This window comes from Chionomys nivalis, chromosome 3, assembly GCF_950005125.1.
Source record: "Chionomys nivalis chromosome 3, mChiNiv1.1, whole genome shotgun sequence".
In the NCBI taxonomy this organism is placed as follows: domain Eukaryota; kingdom Metazoa; phylum Chordata; class Mammalia; order Rodentia; family Cricetidae; genus Chionomys; species Chionomys nivalis.
Window position 1 is genome coordinate 108330613 of NC_080088.1, and position 19329 is coordinate 108349941.

The 19329-nt window shown below is 46.4% G+C and overlaps 1 protein-coding gene across 1 annotated transcript in view; it reads right to left on the reverse strand.

Moving 5' to 3' along the window:
- Nucleotides 1–4229: 4229 nt before the first annotated feature.
- Tmem132b (transmembrane protein 132B) overlaps nucleotides 4230–19329 on the reverse strand; it is a 293665-nt gene continuing 278565 nt past the window's right edge. Inside the window, exons 6-9 of the mRNA XM_057765861.1 lie at nucleotides 19068–19273; nucleotides 14299–14569; nucleotides 10825–11016; nucleotides 4230–9932 (exon numbers count right to left, since the gene is read on the reverse strand). Coding sequence (XP_057621844.1) covers nucleotides 8796–9932; nucleotides 10825–11016; nucleotides 14299–14569; nucleotides 19068–19273 — 1806 coding nt within the window. The 3' untranslated portion in view covers nucleotides 4230–8795. The remainder of the gene's footprint in view (nucleotides 9933–10824; nucleotides 11017–14298; nucleotides 14570–19067; nucleotides 19274–19329) is intronic.

Below are 19329 nucleotides of genomic sequence, written 5' to 3' on the forward strand. Positions count from 1 at the left end.
AATAATGACATGAAGAGAATAGTACTTCCCATCAGCTCGTAAGCAAAGGTACCGTGAGGAATCATTACCACCAATGAACAGAGTCCATGCATTTGAACAAGGCAGATGCAGAGCTTCTGAGTGTGAGCCCAGGCTGTGTACTGATGAGTAAACACTGAGAGCAACACAACGTGCTCACTGCAGCAAATATCCCACTTACAAAAGAAAGCAATCATGCTAAGCCAGATTTAAAATACCCATATGGGTGCCTCATAACCCCCTGGAAACTCCGATTGCAGAGATTTGGCACCCACTTCTGGTCCCACAGGCACTTGCACACACATCGGATGTACACACACACACACACACACACACACACGTACACATACACATGAGTGTTATAGCAGTGTGCCCTGCTTATAACATCTTGTGTCCCTTCCCAAATTGTAGAAAAAAAAATCTGTCCCTACTGTGTGCTGCCCTGAAGCTGCCCCAACAGACACAGCTAGCTTGGTTGTATAGCTTTGACTGTTCTCTATAATATGTAGAGTCCATGTCTAATATTGCAGCCTAAGAAAAGTCCAAGGCTGGGGACTGATGGCTAGGACACAGACTTACATCCAAGATAGGAAGTTCTTTCTACTGGTGTCATAGGCAAGCAGCATTGGAACCTTTGATTTCCAAAGAAATGGGAGTCAGCTAGACATGACTCAGTGTGTGACTATATCTCAGTCACTTCCTTTCTTATGGGTTTAATTATTTCTTCTGTTCTTATTCATCTTTATCTCTTTTTCCTGTGCTGCAAATTTCACTCAGCTCGTATCACTGAGCTATGTGCCCCATGCTCTTCTCACTTCTATATTGAAGCAGATTCTCACTTGCTTGCCCAGATTGACTTTGAACTCACTCAGTATATATACTACGTGAGCCTTGAACTTGAGGTCCTTCTGTCTTTGCTTCCTAAGTAGCTGGGATGACAGGCTTGAGCCACCCGGCCTGAATGGATCATTTCTTTATTTCCTTAATTCTTGCTCATCTTTCCCATTTTAAAATTCTATGTGTGTGTGGTGTCTGAAATATATATGTTCTCATGTGTGTGAATACATGCATCGGTATGCAAGCACCCACAAGGCCAGAAGTCAGTATCGGTTGTCCTCTTCTGTCTCTCACAGCCTTGTTTGTTGAGGCAGGTCTCTCACAGAACCTGGAGGTCACTGAGGCAGCTCTACAGGGTGGCCAATGAACCTCAAGGATCCTCCTGGCCTTGTGTGAGGGCTACTCTTGGTTATCAACTTGACTACATCTGGAATGAACTATATATAATCCAGCTGAGACGTCCAGCCTTGTGAACTGAGCAGCTATGGGAGTTTGGAACTTGCCATTCACATGCAGCCATTGCGGGATTATTGGACGACAGCATGCAAGTCATTCCAATAGATCCCCTTTCTATAGAAAGAGATTCATTCTGCCTTCCCAGTACTGGGATTTTGGGTGAGCACTGAGGCTCTGGGCTCTTTCTAAGGGTGCTGGGGGTCTGGAACTCAATTTCTCATGCTTGTGTGGCAGGCATGGAACCAACTGAGTGATCTCCTCAGCTCTCCTTCCCGCTCTATAGCTTTGACATTCCTTTAACCTCACAACTGTGTGTGGGGAATGCCCCGACTATTACCTGGTGTCATGGCTATTTTGGGTTGCCAACTTGACTACATCTGGAATTATATGAAATCCAAGCAGCTGGGTACACCTGTGAGGGATCTTTCTCTTAATTATATCCTTTAAAATGTGAAGACCCACTTGGAATCCATATTTTAAGGTGGGAAGATACACCCTTAATTCAGATCTTTTGAGGTGGGAAGATCCACCTTTAGTCTGGGCCACACCTTCTGCTGGCAGCCTACATAAAGGATGTGGGAAAACCCAAGCCATTGTGGGTGATGCCATTCTCTGGGCTGAGGTCCTTCTGGACTATACAAGTGAGAAAGGCAAGCTGGGTACTAAGCATGAATGCATTTACGTCTCTCTGTGGATGAGACAGCTGCTCCAGGTTCCTGCCTTGACGTCTCCATGATGACAGACTATAACCCAGGATGGTGAGCTAAAAATAAACCCCTTTCTCCCCTACATTTATTTTTTGGCGGGGCGTCTTATCACAGCAGCAGAAGTGTGACTATGGTGACTACATTGGGATTCACATAGATGTGATGGAGACCCACAGGGGGCTGTGATGGGAAAGGAAAGCGTGGACCAGGGATGTACCACAAAGGGAAGCAACCCCAGCCTGTGCTCTATCTCTCTACTGGCCTTGTTACTGCACTCTGAGAGTCAGTTTCCACTGGAGGAAGCCACATTAAAACAACAGGTGATTCCTAAGTGGGAAATACAAAGTACCATGGGCTCTGTCAGTCAGCCAAGGGAAACTAGGGAAGTGAAGGAGAAACATCAGATCAAAAGCAAGTTAAGCCACCACAAGGACCATGGGTCCCCTGCATCCAGAGTCCAAATCCATGTACTCAGCCAGCAACAGATTAGACATAGTCAGAGAGAAGTTATCTATACAAAGCACATAGATTTTTCTCACCAGACAAGAGAGCCCAGCAATCTTTGAGAGCACATAAACATTCTATCATGTAGAGTGTGTAATGAAGAAGCGATCACAAGCATGCAGGAGGGTGTGTGTATATTCTATGCAAATCCTCCTGGGATCTCGTCCATCTCCTCAGAGACATTGCAACCACACACACACACCCCAAAGAGACTGAGCTGCAAATGCAATATTGTCAAATGGGCAGAAAATCACCAAGCCTACACTTCTGAAAGAGTGCCCATCTGTGTGTTTACACAGCACTTTGGTATGATATCCGAAAACGCGCCTTCCTTGAGTTCCTGGGTCTAAGGATAGGTCGGTCTTCAACAGGAAACGACCAAATTGTATCTCATAACCCACCAAGATCCATAGTGAAAGCCCAAGATAGATTAGAGGTCTTTCCTAAGACAGGAAGCCTGCTCGGGGCTGTGAGCTGATGCCATGATTGCTGCTTTGGACTGGGAAGATGACTTCCCCTAAGGGAGTCATTATTTTCCATCTAGAAAGTGGTAGTTTCCTGTCTGCTGGAGCCATGGAGGCATCTATAAATGCCAGAGACCACATAGGATATCCCCGTACTCCTATTTTCCTTCTAGAAATATCTAAGAAGCAAAGCAAGAATGCTGCATCACCTGTCATAATTGTATAAAACCAGCAAGAAATGAGCAGGCACTGAAGATTTCAACACCAAAAGAATCTGCAAAACAGTATTGTGTTTGCCCTCAGGCATTTAAAAAAAAATCTAAACAGAAAGGTCCTTCCTTTGACCATCTCATTTCATGCTTTCTTTCTTTCATTTTGGAGGAGATTTTACCAAATCGGGTACAGCTACTCTGAGGTCTTACTAGCACACTGGTCTATGACTCACTCCTCCTAGAAAGCTAGTAGTGGGAAGCAATTGCCCCAAATGGACCTGTGTACCCGGGAGAGTGCTGTGGCTCATTTGCCGCCAGCATTCAAAGCAAGAACACAACTCCAAGTCTCCAGAAGCCAGCGTCTGTACCCAGTTTCTTAACTGATGTCTTCAGGGCCCAATAAAAGATCAGAGGTGGCATGAGGCATTGCCAAGGCATTACCAGGAGACGTCCTCATTCATCCTGAAGGAAATGGGGGCAGTTTCGGGATTCTCGTGGCCCTCAGACAAATAGCTCACTTGGAAGAGCTGTAGACTAAAAGAATGATCTCCACCAACACAGAAAGACCAACACATCTTTCAAGTCCCAGAAGGTTTTTAGATTTGGAGTTTTGTTTTGTTTTGTTAGATAAAGATTTAGAGGCTGAAGAGATGACCTAATAGTTAAGAGCCCTTTCAGTCCTTGCTGAGGACGTGGGCTCAGTTCCCAGCATCTACTTTGGGTGGCTCTCAATTGCTTATAATGCCAGTTTCAGGGGATCTAAAGGCCCCATCTTGTCTCCACAGGTACTGTACTCATATGCACAATCCCCTTGCCACACACACATACACAAACATACTTTTAAAAATGAAGTATTTTTAAGTAAAGCCTTTCTAGAGAACATTTCATGTCCATGTAGTGATGTATCAAGGCTGTTAAACTCTCTGAAAAGAAAAAAAAGCCCACTTCTATAAATATAATGCATGACATGAGTACCAAAACTCAATAAAGAGCACACAACCAAAATAATACAACAATTGAAGAATGTTCAAATGTTTATTTCCATGTTAAAAATGGTGTTACCCTGTGGTTAGAATATACCTTTATGCTGAAAAATGAAGTCACTTTATTTCTGAAATATTTCCAGTAAAGGGAGGGGGAGGAAAAAATTCAGAAAGTAATGAAGAGTAAGATCAAAATGTTCTGGAAGATTCCATCAACAATCCCAGCATGAGCCACAATCTCCTTTCTGGGTCAGAATTCCTAACTGGGTGTATTTGTCAATGTCAGGCCCCAATGGTCTTCCCATCATCCATTTAAATATTGTTGAGCTGGATGTCTGTACACTTAAAGGCTAAAGTTTCACATGCTTTTATTTTTAAATGTATTTATTCCAATACACCGTTCACAGTTTCATTATATTGCCTATATTACATACAAAAATATCTGCTGTCTGTATTTCAGCAAAACTTTGTCCCACCATCCACCCTCTATGGGACAGATGAGATGCATTACATTATACAAATATGGTTTTGATGGAGGAGAAAGGTGCGATTCATAAGCCATCTGTGGCATCATTTACAGAGACCTGGATGGAGAAACGTGACTCTCTTTAGATGACCAGAGTAGAAAACCCAATGGGCTGAAGATAGGATTTGAAAATACTGCCTGTGGTCACTGTAGGGGACCAGGGAACTCCTCATTGATAGACACAGCTTCACTGTGGTGTCAACCCTTTCTTTTTATCTCTTTTTCCTTTCTTTCTCTCTTTTTTGTATGTGTGCGTTCGTGCACGTGTGTGTGCACGTGTGCATGAACGCATGGAATCACATGTATAGACCTTCAGATGATACTCCTCAGGCATCACCCACCTTCGTGTTGAGACAGGGTCTCTGACTGTGATCTGGAACTTGCCTATTAGGCAAGGCTGACTGAAAAGAAAGCCTCAGGTGCCTATCTGTCCCCACCTCTCTCATGCTGGGATTATAAGCATACACTACCACACCTGGATTTTTATGTGGGTTCTGGGGGGCTCGAATTCCAGCCCTTAGACTTATGCAGCAAAGTTTACAGACTGAATTCTTTCTTTCTCTCTCTCCAGCCCCAAGAAGAGTGAGACAGAAAAATGTTGATCAGAATACCCAAAGGGGACTTCCTAAACCTTAAATGAGTTACAAATTACTTCCATCCATAGGTGTGGCCACGGGGTAAAATAAAACCAATGCATGTCTTGGTTGTATTCATGTCTATAAATAGAAACGTTCTGCCTAGACAGCTAAGAATTGCCACAGTCTGGGGCTGTACCCTGACACGCATGCCAGACAGTTTTTTAACATTAGTTAGATGCTGCTTTCTGGCCAAAGCTCCCACTGTATTAATGAGTCTCTTAAACCCGGTACACCTGCCATTCAGCTCCAGCTCTTTGGTGTGGCACCTGCCTCTTGAGTCCCTATGCCTTGATCCCAAAAGCACCACAGACAGATCTTGAAGACAGTAACACCATTGTCTGAATGTCCTGGGTCACACTACTTTTGTCCATCCCGTGTCTCAACCTCTCTCTGTGTGGTCAGAGAACCTACAGCCTGTTGCTCTCTCCTGACTTCCCCAGGATGAATCTGAACATATAGACATCATTCTTGTGGCAGAGCAAGGGACTTGATAAAGTATGTCTGGCTAGGTTAAATAACCATAAATATATATGAAATAAATATATCAAGAGTTATAATTTGGATATCTCAACCATGAAAACCGAAGTCCAGGCCAATTCATGGCCCTGGGAAACTGGATTTTAAGGCTTGATGATTTACGCCATCTCCCCGATTCTAGTTCAGGTTTTTTAGGGGCTAGCACAAACATCATAGCTGACTTGGTAGAAAATCAGGTGAGATAACCACAGATTATGAGCCGCAGGAGATCTTTAGAGCGTAAGATGCTGCCAGGACGCTGTGATGCTGCATTCTGCCCAAGCCGAATCTGAGAATGACTGACAGGCTCTTTTGATTCCCACCAAGCGACTGAGTCCGTGACTCCTTGGTATCCACACACACAGAGATGTGGACACATGTGTTCACGTTGTGTCTGTATGTACGTAACTGTGTGTCACATATTAAAAGGGTCGTCTCCCTCAGGACCTGCCACTTGGCTTTGATTTGAAGTGGTGGTTTCCTAACACAAAGACACACTGAAATGTGCACTGAGGCCAATTCTCTGAGTGTCTAAGAGGCCTACAGAGGCATCTTCAGAACCATGGTCAGCTCCTCCCCGCCCACTTCGTCTGTCAATCACAGGAAGTCCTTACTTGTGCTGCCCATGCTAATTTCCTGATAAGCTATAGGCAAGCCCAAGGCTCCAGCTAATCAAGAGTAGGCAGGCTTCTTTGTCTGTCCCTGCTTCCAGGGGGTACCTCACTATTGGTTCCCACTATTTCTGTGACGGGAGATAGGATCGAAAACAGCTCATACAAAGAGCTGCACTTATCTGGAATTCTGCTGCCCTGCCCAAGTGGTTTGGGGCTACCCACCCCCGCCCCAACCTTTCTAGAAGCAGGCGGCTAACTAGAGCGCTCTAAGCAGCTGCAGATGTGAACCAAGCTTGTGCTATACCTTCCTCTCCTGGCTTCATTCTCTAGTCAAAGGTTTCAGGGACCCCAGCAGTTTCAGTTCTTAGAGCCATTCTAAACACAGAAGCAAGCGAGCACAGTTCTGAAGCACGTGGCCTGCATGCCCAAGCCTGTTTGTCAACACACACTGCAGTGTGGGGAGTGGGAGAGGCAGGGAGAAAGTCTTAGCTGTCCAGTCATGGCTAGGGGAGGGAAGGCTGCCATATTTCCAGCCTGCACATACGCAAAATGAGAGCAGAGGGTTGAAAACATCTCCTCTGAGAGGCTCAGACAGCAGCCCTTTGATATCAGTGGCCTTCTGCGTGTGCTTCCTGCTTGGGGCCTTTGAAAAATCCCATTGTTGAGAGCTGACCATGACGAGGTGAGTTCACAATGAGGCATACTAGTCAAATGTCTGGTTTTCTAGTTACATCATTGTGATAAACAAAAATGTCATATTTGCCAAGCCAAAATCTCTGCCTTTCTTGGGACTTCATGATGCTTGTAAATAGCGCTTTTATTGAAAATTATACAAAAAATCTTTTTTTCTCTTGCATCTTTGATTTAATAACATAGTTTGTAACAGCTGATTCTTGGGCTCTGGGACATTCATGATGTATAGTTATGGATTTGGAAAAACCATTGCTTTCTCTACCAAAAGATGCCTGAGATGGTTTCTTCTCTGCCAAAATGACAAATGAGGGTGGTTTTTCTTTCAGTCCTTGTATGAATGACTTCTATATATTGCTAACTTGGAATATTGGTTTGTTTGTTTTGTTTTATTTTAATCTGCAACGTCGAGAGTTGAATATGAAGCTGTTTCTTCATGTCTTTGTTATGTAGATCAATCCCACTTTTTAAAAGATTTGGGTTTTTTTTCAAGTTATGTGTATGTGTGTCTGTGTGCGCACACATGAGTGCAGTACCCACCGAGGCCAGAAGAGGGCATCAGATTCCATGGATCTGGAGTTAGAAAGGGTTGTGGGCCACCATGTGGGTGCTGTGATCTGAACTCCAGGTCCTGTACAAGAGCAGCAAGTGCTCATAACCACCAAGCCATTTCTCCAGCCCTTCAATCCTGCCTTTTAGTTTAGTTTGAATAATACACTGTGTTGAGCACAAAGGACTTATATCCATACTGTGATGTTGGAGTCTCTCTGCCCTCAGAACTGCACCCCCAGGAGATCTGGAAATAACTAACAAGCTGACAATGAAAACAAGTGTTTGTGACACAACTTTCTCCAAATTTGTTAAACTTCATATAGAAAAAAGGAAACAAAAAGTTCTCTCTTCTGTGTCTTCAGTGAGACCTCTGCCACTGAGATATATAAGAATGTCCAATGGCAAGAAGAAGGACATAAAGCATGAGGATATGTCACTTAAACACTGTCCCCAGCAACAAAGTCTTTAAAAGAAATGACATCCTGTGTGAAGACCCAGAAATGGCAGGACATGATGAGCCCCACAGAATAAAACTCACAGGAAGAACATCAGATATACTTCTCCTTTATGTGTTTCTGAAACAACCCCTCCCCCTCAAAAAATGTAAGGTCAAAAGAATAGGTACAAGTCCAAATGTATATAAAAATAATGAGCCTCACTCCCGACAACTAAGGAAGCTACATTCAGTCAATCTTCCGCCACGGAGATTCGAACTTAGGCCACGCTCAATGAGCGTCCACTGTGCTTTAAAAGGGCTAGGAATAGAAAAACCACCATCCGGAACATTCCTAATTACACACGGCCATTGGTCATGAGGTGACTCACAGTGTCTGTGGGGTTGTGCCTACTGCTAGGCTGCTGCCTCTGGGTGACTCCCATCCCTGGGAGCCACCGTGTAGTAGACATCGCCCAGCTGGAGCCCTGGTTCTCTAGACTGCTGGTATCCACTCCGAGAGGGATCCCTCCAGACCCCCCACCCTGACACTTTATGGAGTCACCCCCTATTGCTCATCAGACCCACTGCTCCACCGTCCAGAAAACAGAAGGCATAAGGTGAATACAAACATAAGAAAGGTCTTTACATCTGGTCCTGTAGTCTTTCCATGTAGTCTCTGAAGTCCTGCGAGTCCCCCAGCCCCATATCCTGGCAGACCCACTTAATGCTGTCATCACTGTCAAACAGGATGGAGTTGGTGTATGGGCCCCCATCCTCAGGGAGGATGGTGGTGTAGGAAGTAAACTTGACTCTCTTCCTCTTGGGGCCGGAAGAACTCATGGGTTCATTTTTCAGCTCCTTCTCGTACACATAGTCAGGAGGTCTAAGCAGCTGACTGTGAAAAGTCTTCTGGGAACTGCCATTCAGCAGGAAGTTCCTCTCCTCGAACTGCAGGCCCCTGTCAAGCATGGTCGTACACTCCTCCGAGGGGAGAGTGATGTCCACGGGGTTCTCCAGAAGTTCTACCTCATTCCCAAGCCAGACCCAGTCGTGGGAATGGGGAATGTTGCCTTGCTCACTGACTGCAAACCTTTTGTGTCTATACTTCCAAGCAAAGGCCACGCAGTTGATCAGGAAGACCAAGATGGCCAGACAGAAGACACAGAGCAGGGCATACATGCCAATCTCCAAATCTGTTAAGCCCCTGGAGGTCATTGTGAGGTCGCCAGGGTTATTGGATTCTGGTAACTTCCCCTGAGTGGGGAAGCTTGTGAAGGCATCCGCTCCGCCTTTGAGCAGCTTTCCTCCCATGGGAGCCTGTGGGGTTGTGCTTTTGTTGGTCCTGTCCTCGTGGCCAACTGGTGCACCATGTTGGAACCACTCCTGGGCGGCTCGCTCCTGGCTTCCCTCACGCTCTATGGAATTGCTGAGGTGGCCTTTGTATTCCCGGTTTATGCCCTCGATGTCATTGCTGCCTCCTTGCTGCTCATGCATCCCAGGTTCAAATCTGACCCTGACACTCCCTTTACCCACTGCGAGAGTACTCTTCCTCTTGTTCTTCTGACAAGATTCGCTGATTGACATTTCTAGCTTGATCAGGGGCCCTTGTCCTTCCCCCTCGGCAACTATGATTGGCCATCTGGTCTGAAGGTTTGGCTGGACGGACACCACCATTTCATCCAAGGAGGAAACGGTCAGTGAGAAATCCTTGGGATCATAAATGTCTAAAGGTGTTACTGAGCCATCACTGAACAAAATCCAGGAACTGACTATGGCTTCCTAAGGAAAACGAAACCAGAGCACAGTATTATAACTGGGTTCCTTCAAATTACAAACATGAATTCCTCTGGACATTATTGGCATCTGCAGATAAAGGGGAATTTCTGTATGTGATGGTCTTAGCTCTTTGTATGTGTCATGACCCTGTATCATCAACATGCTATCGCCCACTGAAATAAGGTGCCAAGAATGCACTTTGATGACGACATTAAAGTGTCAATTAATTTATTGCATGCCTTCCCATGGAGTGTGACTTTGGCCTTTGCGGAGACACTCAGAAAGATCAGGTGATTTATCTGAATCAATTCCAGTTGTAACCAATCAGGTTACCATTCAAGATGATGTCACTTGGAACCCCATTTATCAAGAAGTCAGTGCTGACCCAGCAAAACCACTCTCAGAGAAAGTTCTTGGTAAATGAGGTGGTGTGTGACTAGTTTGATTGCATGGTACCACGCCCCTGTCTCCTTTGTAAATGTTTTGTGCATGTTTAAAGACCCAGGGCATCTTAGCATTGCCAATTCCTGTCATCAATAGGACAATCTGGTTATCAATTAGCCATTCTTGTTCAAGAAGCTGAAATGGAATCTCCAAGCCTCAAAAAACAATCACCTTCTCTCTGTTTGACAGGAGTGAGAACAGGGAATCCCTTGATCATGGTCTGGTAGCAAACCATGTGTAGCACAGATCAACTCACAGGGGAAAAAAGGCTACAGAAAGTTGTAGCTAAGTCCTGAGTGCTATCATCAGAGACAGAGAGAAACTGGACAAGAAGCAAGGAGATTCAGGAGCTGCCAGATCGGGATGTGACACTCTTCTGGCCTCCTTGCAAGGAGTCATAATGGGGCAGAGCTAACTTCATGCACAGAACATGGGCCCCTGGGAATCTCACCTGCTGTGGGGCTTGGAGAACATCCTGAGCAGCCACCGTAGAGATGATGGCCCTCTTGTCTGCTCTGTGAGGCTGCAGGGAAAGGGACAAGCCAGCCACCAGTTGCACACCCAGTTCTGTGATGGTGACACGGTCATCCAGGACGATAACTGTCTTCTCAGCCAGGATGGAGTCAGAGAGAGGCGAGAGGACCTGGGAAAGCAAGGCAGAAAGCATGTGACTTCGCCCCAGAGAACCACCTTTCAACTCCTGAGCAGAGAGGGCCACCAGTGACCCAGCTAGTGTTCTGGTAAACACACTGACAGGGGTTGATGTGGATCTGGGGTTGTTTAATAGCATGAAATGAAGATGATTGAAAAAAGATCATTGCCTTGGTTCATGTCTTTTGATTCCTATATGTCAATGATTAGAATATGTTTATATTCTAAGGAAAATGATGTTTCAGGATAGGAATCCTCACAGAACATTTCAACCTTGGTGATAGGTGTAATGGTCTGTCCTGTCCCTTTCTGAGACAAGCCCCACCCACTCCCTCCTCCATCCACTGAGGCAAGCCATTTTCCTTCTACTTCCAAGCTGAGCTTCCCTTCCTTTCCATGTCTCTCCTGAAGAGGTAGCTGCTCCCACGACTCCTCTCCTCCCTCTCTCTTTCTCTGCTCTTCCTCCTTCTCTCCTTACCCCCTTTCCCTTCCCTTCCATAGCCCACTAATAAATACCCACATTCTCTGCATGGCGCGTCTCTGTCTCTCACCCGCCAAGCTGCTCTCACCCTCCATGCAGCTCCCTGCCTGGGACCCACTGCCACCACTCAGTGCCGTGACCAAATATTATGGTAAAAATAAAATGCCAAAGGTCCCTGAGTGCCGTGACCAAATGTTATGGTAAAAATAAAATGCTGAAGGTCCCTGAGTGGAGGCAGTGGAACTCAGGCAGGGAGCCACATGGCGGTTGAGAGCTACTCAGCAGGTGAGAGACAGAGACGTGCCATGCAGAGAAAGTGGGTATTTATTTAGTGGGTTGTGGAAGGAAAGGGAAAGGGGTAAGGGGAGAAGGGAGAAGAGCAGAGAGAGAGAGAGAGAGAGAGAGAGAGAGAGAGAGAGAGAGAGGAGCCATGGCAGCAGCTACCTCTTCAGAAGAAAGATGGAAAGGAAGGGAAGCTCAGGCTGGAAGCAGAAGGAAGATCCACTTGCCTCAGTGGATGGGAGAGGGAGTGAGTGGGGCTTGTCTCTTAAAGGGACAGGACAGACCATTAGAATAGAAATGGAAGAAGTGAGGCTTTCTCAACAGCTTTTCAGCAGTTTCTGAGCATGCTGGATTAGTGGCACAGTCTCCAAGGAAGTGGCACTCAGCCTGGCTCTCTGAGCACATCCCCTCTAGTGGGCAGGTGTTTATCACTGAGCAATAATAACCACTTCGTGGGACATCGATAACCACTGAAAACCAGTTCAAGTGGCATTTCCTAAGCAGCTATGGCTCCTAATACACCTTCTGCTGTACATCTGGAGGTACAACAATGCCTGATAGGTGGAATAATTTCTAGAATATTTCCCCAAGACTTCCTGCCTTCACTCATCCATGACACTTGTGAAAAAAATAAAACTCTTTCCCTGAGTCTCCAATGCCACACAACACAGCCACCTGATAGCCAGGTGGGACTGAATCACCCGGGGCACCCAGTGTGGTTGCCAGAGTTCTAAGAGGTGGGGCAGGGAGGCTGTGTTCCCAGCTAGTGACACAAAGAAACAGGGACACCCAGAGTCCCTGCTGACAATGCAGGAGCTCCATGAGAAGGAATGTACAGGGCTCCTGACCGACAGCAGCCAGGAACCAGGGGCCTGGGTGCTAGAAGCAGAAAGAGTTTAGCATAATAATCTTACCAAAATTGTCAATAAAATGCTTTTGTTTTGATGAACCATTCAACTATGGTTCCTTCTTTATCTCTTATAAAAAATGTATTTTTAAATTTCATTTTGTCTATTATTCTGGCTATAACACAGACAATGGTTAGACTGTAAGGCTGAAGTGGGTTTATCTTTTAGAACATTTACTACTATCTACTCTGCTATGCAAGAATTAAAATACTGTGGCTAGCAAGATGGTACAGTGGGTAAAGGCACTTGCTACATAAGCCTAGTGACCTGAGTTCAATTCATAGAACCCACATAAAGGTGGAACAGAAGAACCAATCCCACAAAAGTTATCTTCTGCCCTCCAAATACCCACACTCTGTGGCACACCCCCATATAAACACAATTACAATATTAATAAATAAAACTATTTTTAAAAAATCTAGAAGCTCTTACTGCAAAGAAATCATTTCTGGTAATAGGTATTTAATTTAGCTTTCTCTGGTAAAGGAGATATTTTCTATAATCTAAAAATCAGAAGAATTTTTTTTTTAACTTAGAATAGTTTTTTGATCACTTTTGCCCTCTTCCCATTCTCCCACTCCCTTCCCACCCAATCCAATGTTATGTCCTCTTTATTGGTTTAAAAACCTAAGTGTTCTATCGGGAACTCACCAAGGCCAGCTGGCCTGGGTCTGAAAAAGCATGGGATAAAACCGGACTTGCTGAACATAGTGGACAATGAGGACTACTGAGAACTCAAGAACAATGGCAATGAGTTTTTGATCCTACTGCACATACTGGCTTTATGGGAGCCTAGGCAGTTTGGATGCTCACCTTACTAGACCTGGATGGAGGTGGGTGGTCCTTGGACTTCCCACAGGGCAGGGAACCCAGATTACTCTTAGGGATGACAAGGGAGGGGGACTTGATGGGGAAGGGGGAGGGAAATGGGAGGCGGTGGCGGGGAGAAGGCAGAAATCTTAAATAAATAAATAAACAAACAAACAAACAAATAAATAAATATAAAAACCCAAGTTTAATTTGTACCGGCTGTAAGTCACTGGGTGTGTGGTCTCCACTGGAGCATGTTGAGTGACCAGGGGCCACATGCTTAGAGAAAAGATTCTCCTCCCAGGGGCTCCTCTGCAAGGGGTTGGACCTCATGCCACCTACTTTCTCATGCCAGGATTCTGTCTGCCACCTACTTCCTCATGCCAGATTCTGTCCGCCACCTACTTCCTCATGGCAGATTCTGTCTGTCACCTACTTCCTCATGCTGGATTCTGTCTGCCATCTTCTTCCTCATGCCAGATTCTGTCTGTCTTGAGCTTGCACAGGTCTTACGCATGCTGTCCAACCCCTGTGATGTCATATGTACATCTGCCCTGTCGTGTCTGGAAAACACTGTTCCCTTGTCATTGCCCATGTGCTCTGAGATTTGGGCTATAAAACTGGTGAACAGACTCACCCACAGACAGGCTAAACATGTGTCCATTGATGCACGTTCAGGTATGACATATACGATGTATGCCAGAGCTGTATTACATCAGTTAACTGGGGAATCACTGATGTTAGGGGGAGAGTGGCAAAGACCCACACACACCCATCCCACCCCACACAATACCTGCACAGTAGTGATGCCCGGCTCCCGCCCTGCCAGGATCCTGCCATCCTGTAACTGGGCAATTTTCGGTTCCTCCACCTTCACAAAGTCGGTTACAAGGTCGGTGATGTCAAACTGCCAGTCAGGGCCCAGCATGTAGGTCAGCTGACCCAGGTCAGGTGACTCGGCTACAAACTGGGTGAGAACTCGCACCAGGGCATGCTGGTACTGCAGGGTGCACCCTCGTCCCTTCTTCTCTTCATCTTCCTCATCATCACTCTCCCGGGTGGGCCTGGAGCACAAAGAAAAAAAAATGGACTAAGCCTCCTCCTTAGGGGAAAACCTTACCTGCCCTCAACTCGGCCTGACTGTCAGAGGGAATGCGGCACATTTTATCCTACCAGGTCTCTTCATCCATTGGTTCACTCACTCACCAATGAATGGATGAATTCACCCATTCATCCATATCTCTCTCTTCCTCCTTCCCTTCTTCTATTTTTCCCATCCCCTGTCAACAGCTTGCCCAGAGAAATCTTCTATGTCTCTTCAATTCTAGAACTTGCCCTGTGACCTCCCAGGGGAGGATTTTGCTGACTGCTCTATGGATGGAAACCATGTCAGGAAGAGCAGAACGGCAACCATGACAACCCCTGCCCGGTAGAGTTAGACAGACCACAGCCTGTTCTCCCAGAGTGACACTGACATCCCTGCTCAGTGGGTTAAGACAACCATGAGCTCTGCCCCCTGTGACAGACAGACAGACGTCACCGTGGTCACGCATACTTAACTCATTCAGCCTTCACGGAACCTGGAGACTTAGATTTAATTCTTGCCCTAATCTGATAAGGAAACCAAGATGGGGAGAAGAGAGACCCCTCAAGCAAGGCCACAAAACGGGTCATTGGCAGAGGTGAGGCTACCTGCCCCCACATGTGCTGTCTCCTTTTCTAGGTCCCTTCCATCCTTCCTACACAGTGGCTGTAGGCAAACCAAGTGGTCCAGCCAACTGCTAACCACAGGTTCAAACCCAGCTGCCTTTGATTTCTGAAACAATTTTCTGTCCCCTTAAGGTGTGAGAACAACACAGGAAGGTACGTAAGAACTCCCCAGCACCATCTTAGAGCAATTCTAGGATCCCAAAGAGGTGGAAAGTTATCTTTATTGGTAAGAAAGATGGTCTGGCGGGACAAAAGGATGTAGCATTAAAAAACAGAGTGGCGTACTCACTAGGATTGCATGTGATATGGCCCACACGGGCTTGTGGTTCTCAATACTTGGTCCTCAGCAGGTTCTGGAGCTTGTGGAGGCCCAGAACCTAGCTGGAGGAACTGGGGTCTGAAAGGACAAGCCTTAATGTTTCAGGACATCCTTGCTCTTGGTCCCCACCATTTCCTGCTTTCCCTACTGTGAACAAGCAGCCTCCAACTCCCGCTGCCATGCCTTCCCCATTGTGAACGGAGAGAACCCCCTCCACACCCAGGTTGCTTACATCACATATTTGGTCAGAGCAACAAGAAAAGTAACCAGTAAGTGAGAAAAACGTATTATTTATCTTTTTCTTTCCAGTCCTTCAGGATACATCACAGAGACAGGATCTGCTTCGTGCATGACTGTCACCGATGGTTTCCCTTAGAGAAGAAACCCACACAGACCCCCAACGACATCAGCACTCAATAACACCCAATAACACGTCGATGCTTTCTTTGCCTTGCCTTTGAGGTTGTAGTAAATGCTGCTGCTAGGTAATGTGGGCGAGCGATGTGAATTTCCCCGTAACTAAACAGACAGAATTGAAAGGTTATCTTAAATACATCAGAGAGCCACGCTACAACGGTGTGGGTTAATCATCACCAGTGTGACGGTGACATATTTAAGATCTCTCCTTTGTCTTTAAATCTCAGAATTGTCACCATGATATGTTGTTGTGTGGATTTCCTAGGGTTTTGTCACACTGGTGGTTTCCTTGGATGTTTGCTTCTATATGCTTATGTGATTTTGCCAGATTCGGTCAGTTTTCGCCATGCGCGCTCAGTCCCACATCGTTGTCCTTCCCTTAGATTCTAGTTCCAGGCATCTTAGACATCTTGTCACTGTCCCAACACGTGTCTCATGCTCCGCCCAGCTGATTTGGGGTGTTACCTAGGCTGAGTTTTATCTTCCATCCTGAGTTCATTAGCCTTACTCGGCCATCCTTCCTGGGCCACTGAGCCTACCCACTGGAGATTTCCTCCAGTTATTTCTCCTTGCTGAGAAAGCCTACACTCTCAGTGCTGCTAGGGCTGTTTCTGTAGCAAATTCTCTCCTCAAGATAACAAGTGATTTCAATATTACAATTCACGTGTTTTCTATAGTGTGATTTAAAACACACACACACACACACACGTTGATGCTGCTAGGAATCCACCTTAGTTACATCTATTCCGGTTTGGCACACGGACTCCAGCTTCAACGGTGTTTTGGAGTTTAGAAGCCATCAGTGGTGTGGTGGTCTCAGTGGTGTTCCTGATTATCCTCGCTCCCATTCCATCCCTGCTGTTTGTTCTCAAGGGCTAATATGTCCCTCCATGTTCAGGGAAACAGGTGGAAGGTGTCAGTCATGCAGGCGGTATCACTTCACTGTGCTGACCCTTCATGTTTCAGAGAAGGAGCCTGGAGCCTAGTCTGGGCCTTCGTGGTACCCAAGTTTATGTTTCAAAGCTTGTCTGAGGTTTCCCATCACTCGTCATCTGGAAAAGTTGATTGCTTCAACACCATTGGGTACCTGTTCTCTTCCGTTTAACAGCCCTTGCCTCTATCTCTCCTCTCGAATTTAACTGTAAAAAGCAAAGGAGAATCTGAGGCACACATTCACACTTTGCCTGGAAATCTCAGCTCCATGGCTAGCTTTACTTGTTTTCTATGTGACTACAGGGCACGGCACACTGGCATTCTGTAACAGCCAAAGGAGGATCTATGTCCCCCACACCCTCTGCACACTCACCAGGGCTGTTTTCTAAGCTCAGTCTTGTTGAGGATGATTTCTACTTCCAACCGGGTGATGGGAGCTTTCCCACAATGCTCCATACAGTCAAGCTCATTGTCAACACCTTTGCCACCCATGAGTCTAGGAAGAGTCTGCCAAAGGCCGCTGTGTTTCTCCAGATACTTGCACCCTCCACCCACAGTCTGCTTCAAAGACTCCCTTCCTGAGGTGTTACAGCTGCACTCCAAAGCGGGTAACAATATATGGGTTACTTTCTTCCTTTGTGGTGTAACAGAATGTCCATAAACCTCACAGTTTCAAAACACCATCCATTGGCTTGCTTGCAGGTCTGTGAGTCACGGTCCAACCAGGATCAAACGGGGGAGTTCTGCATAGACTCGAAAACTGAAGTCAAGATGTCAGCCAGGCTCTCGCCTGAAGCTGCTGAGGAAGTGTTCACATCTAGACAGCCAGGTTGGTTAAGGTGTTACATTTAATGATCAGTGTCTACAATTAGAAAAGTTCCTACAATGGCCTGTGCTCATCATGAAGGGTCCCTGCATCCTGTAGGCTCCATCACTTTCCATGATTCAATATTCAATCCATCTTCAAGGCCAGCCATCACTCTGTCAAGCGGTCCTCACCCCACTCCGACCTCTCCAATGTCCTTATACCATCAGCTGGAGGGGAGGCCCTGCTTTAAGGGCCTCATCTGATGGATCTGGCCTTCCTGGATCATCCCCATATCCTAAGATAGATTGGTGGCTGGCTGTAATTGCATCTGTGAAGTCTCCTTGGCACAGCACCAGATTTAACACTTGACTGGATTTTTAATTTCATTTCCGTTGCTGCCATAAAATACCCTGAGGAAAAGCAACTTAGGAAAGAATGGGTTGATTTTTGTCTCACAGTTCCTGTGGGATATAGTCCATCATGGTGAGGAAGGCATGGCCACAAGGGCTAAAAAGAAAATGGCCAGTTACATTGTACACATACTCAGGAAGCAGAGTAGACTAAGAACAGGAAGTGGGGTACACTCTCAAAGCTCCCCCAGGAATATACTTTCCCCCAGAAAGACTCAGCCTCCTAAAGGTTCCATAAACTTCCAAAACAGCGCCACCTGCTGGGGACCTAGTATTCAAACACATGAGCCTATGTGGGCACTCCCATTCAAACCCCTTACACCTGAATGAGCAGCAGATGGGGAGTTTGACGTTAGCTGCACTACCCCCCACATCCCCACCCCCCACACTCCTATACACACACACACACCCCACAACACACATCATTTCTCCGGACTCTTCACACTTCTTGAAACATTGTTGCTCCCAGCTTATACTGGAGGGAACTAGAGAACAAACAGGTGAAGTCACCAGATCAGGGCTGTACCTTGGAGAAAGCAAGGCTAACATCCAAGCAGTCTCATTTCCAACCATGCGGTCTTATCCACACGATACCTCACTCCAGGAGTGATGACTGGCAGTGAGGAAAGAGAAATGAATGACAAAGGGACAGTCATTCGATGGGCAGTGGGAAGTAGTTATGTTCTGAATGCCAGGCTTTGTGTAGGTACCTCTTAGATCTCACATCACCCTCCTGAATCCCAGAAACTGTTCTGCGAGGCTACCAGCATCACCACTACTATTGCTACTATTATCTTTGATGTGATTTCCTCATGTCCAACTGCTAGTAATTACCCAAGTCAGATCCACAGGGGCCTGAGTCCAGGGCACTGCCATACACTGCTGGAAGCCAGACCCAGTCCATGGCAGCACACCTCAGATGTTGCCTCCCACACACAGCTGGGCCCCAGCAGCCTCTAACTCACCTCCTGTTGGAGGCCACCGGGATCCTCCAGCCCTTGATCTGGCTCAGCTCTGTGTCTGAGATCTCTATCTGCAGCGGCAGGCGGGGCACCCAGACGGTGACCTCCACCTGGGAGGTGAAGTGCTGGTGGGTGAAGTTCACGATCGTGCCCACTTTGCTCTTCATCTCCTTCCCATTCACAAAGATGGCATCGCAGGTGTTGGAGACCTTGGGAGAGAGGGCGAGAACACAGAGACACATCGGCAAGAGACACACCATACACA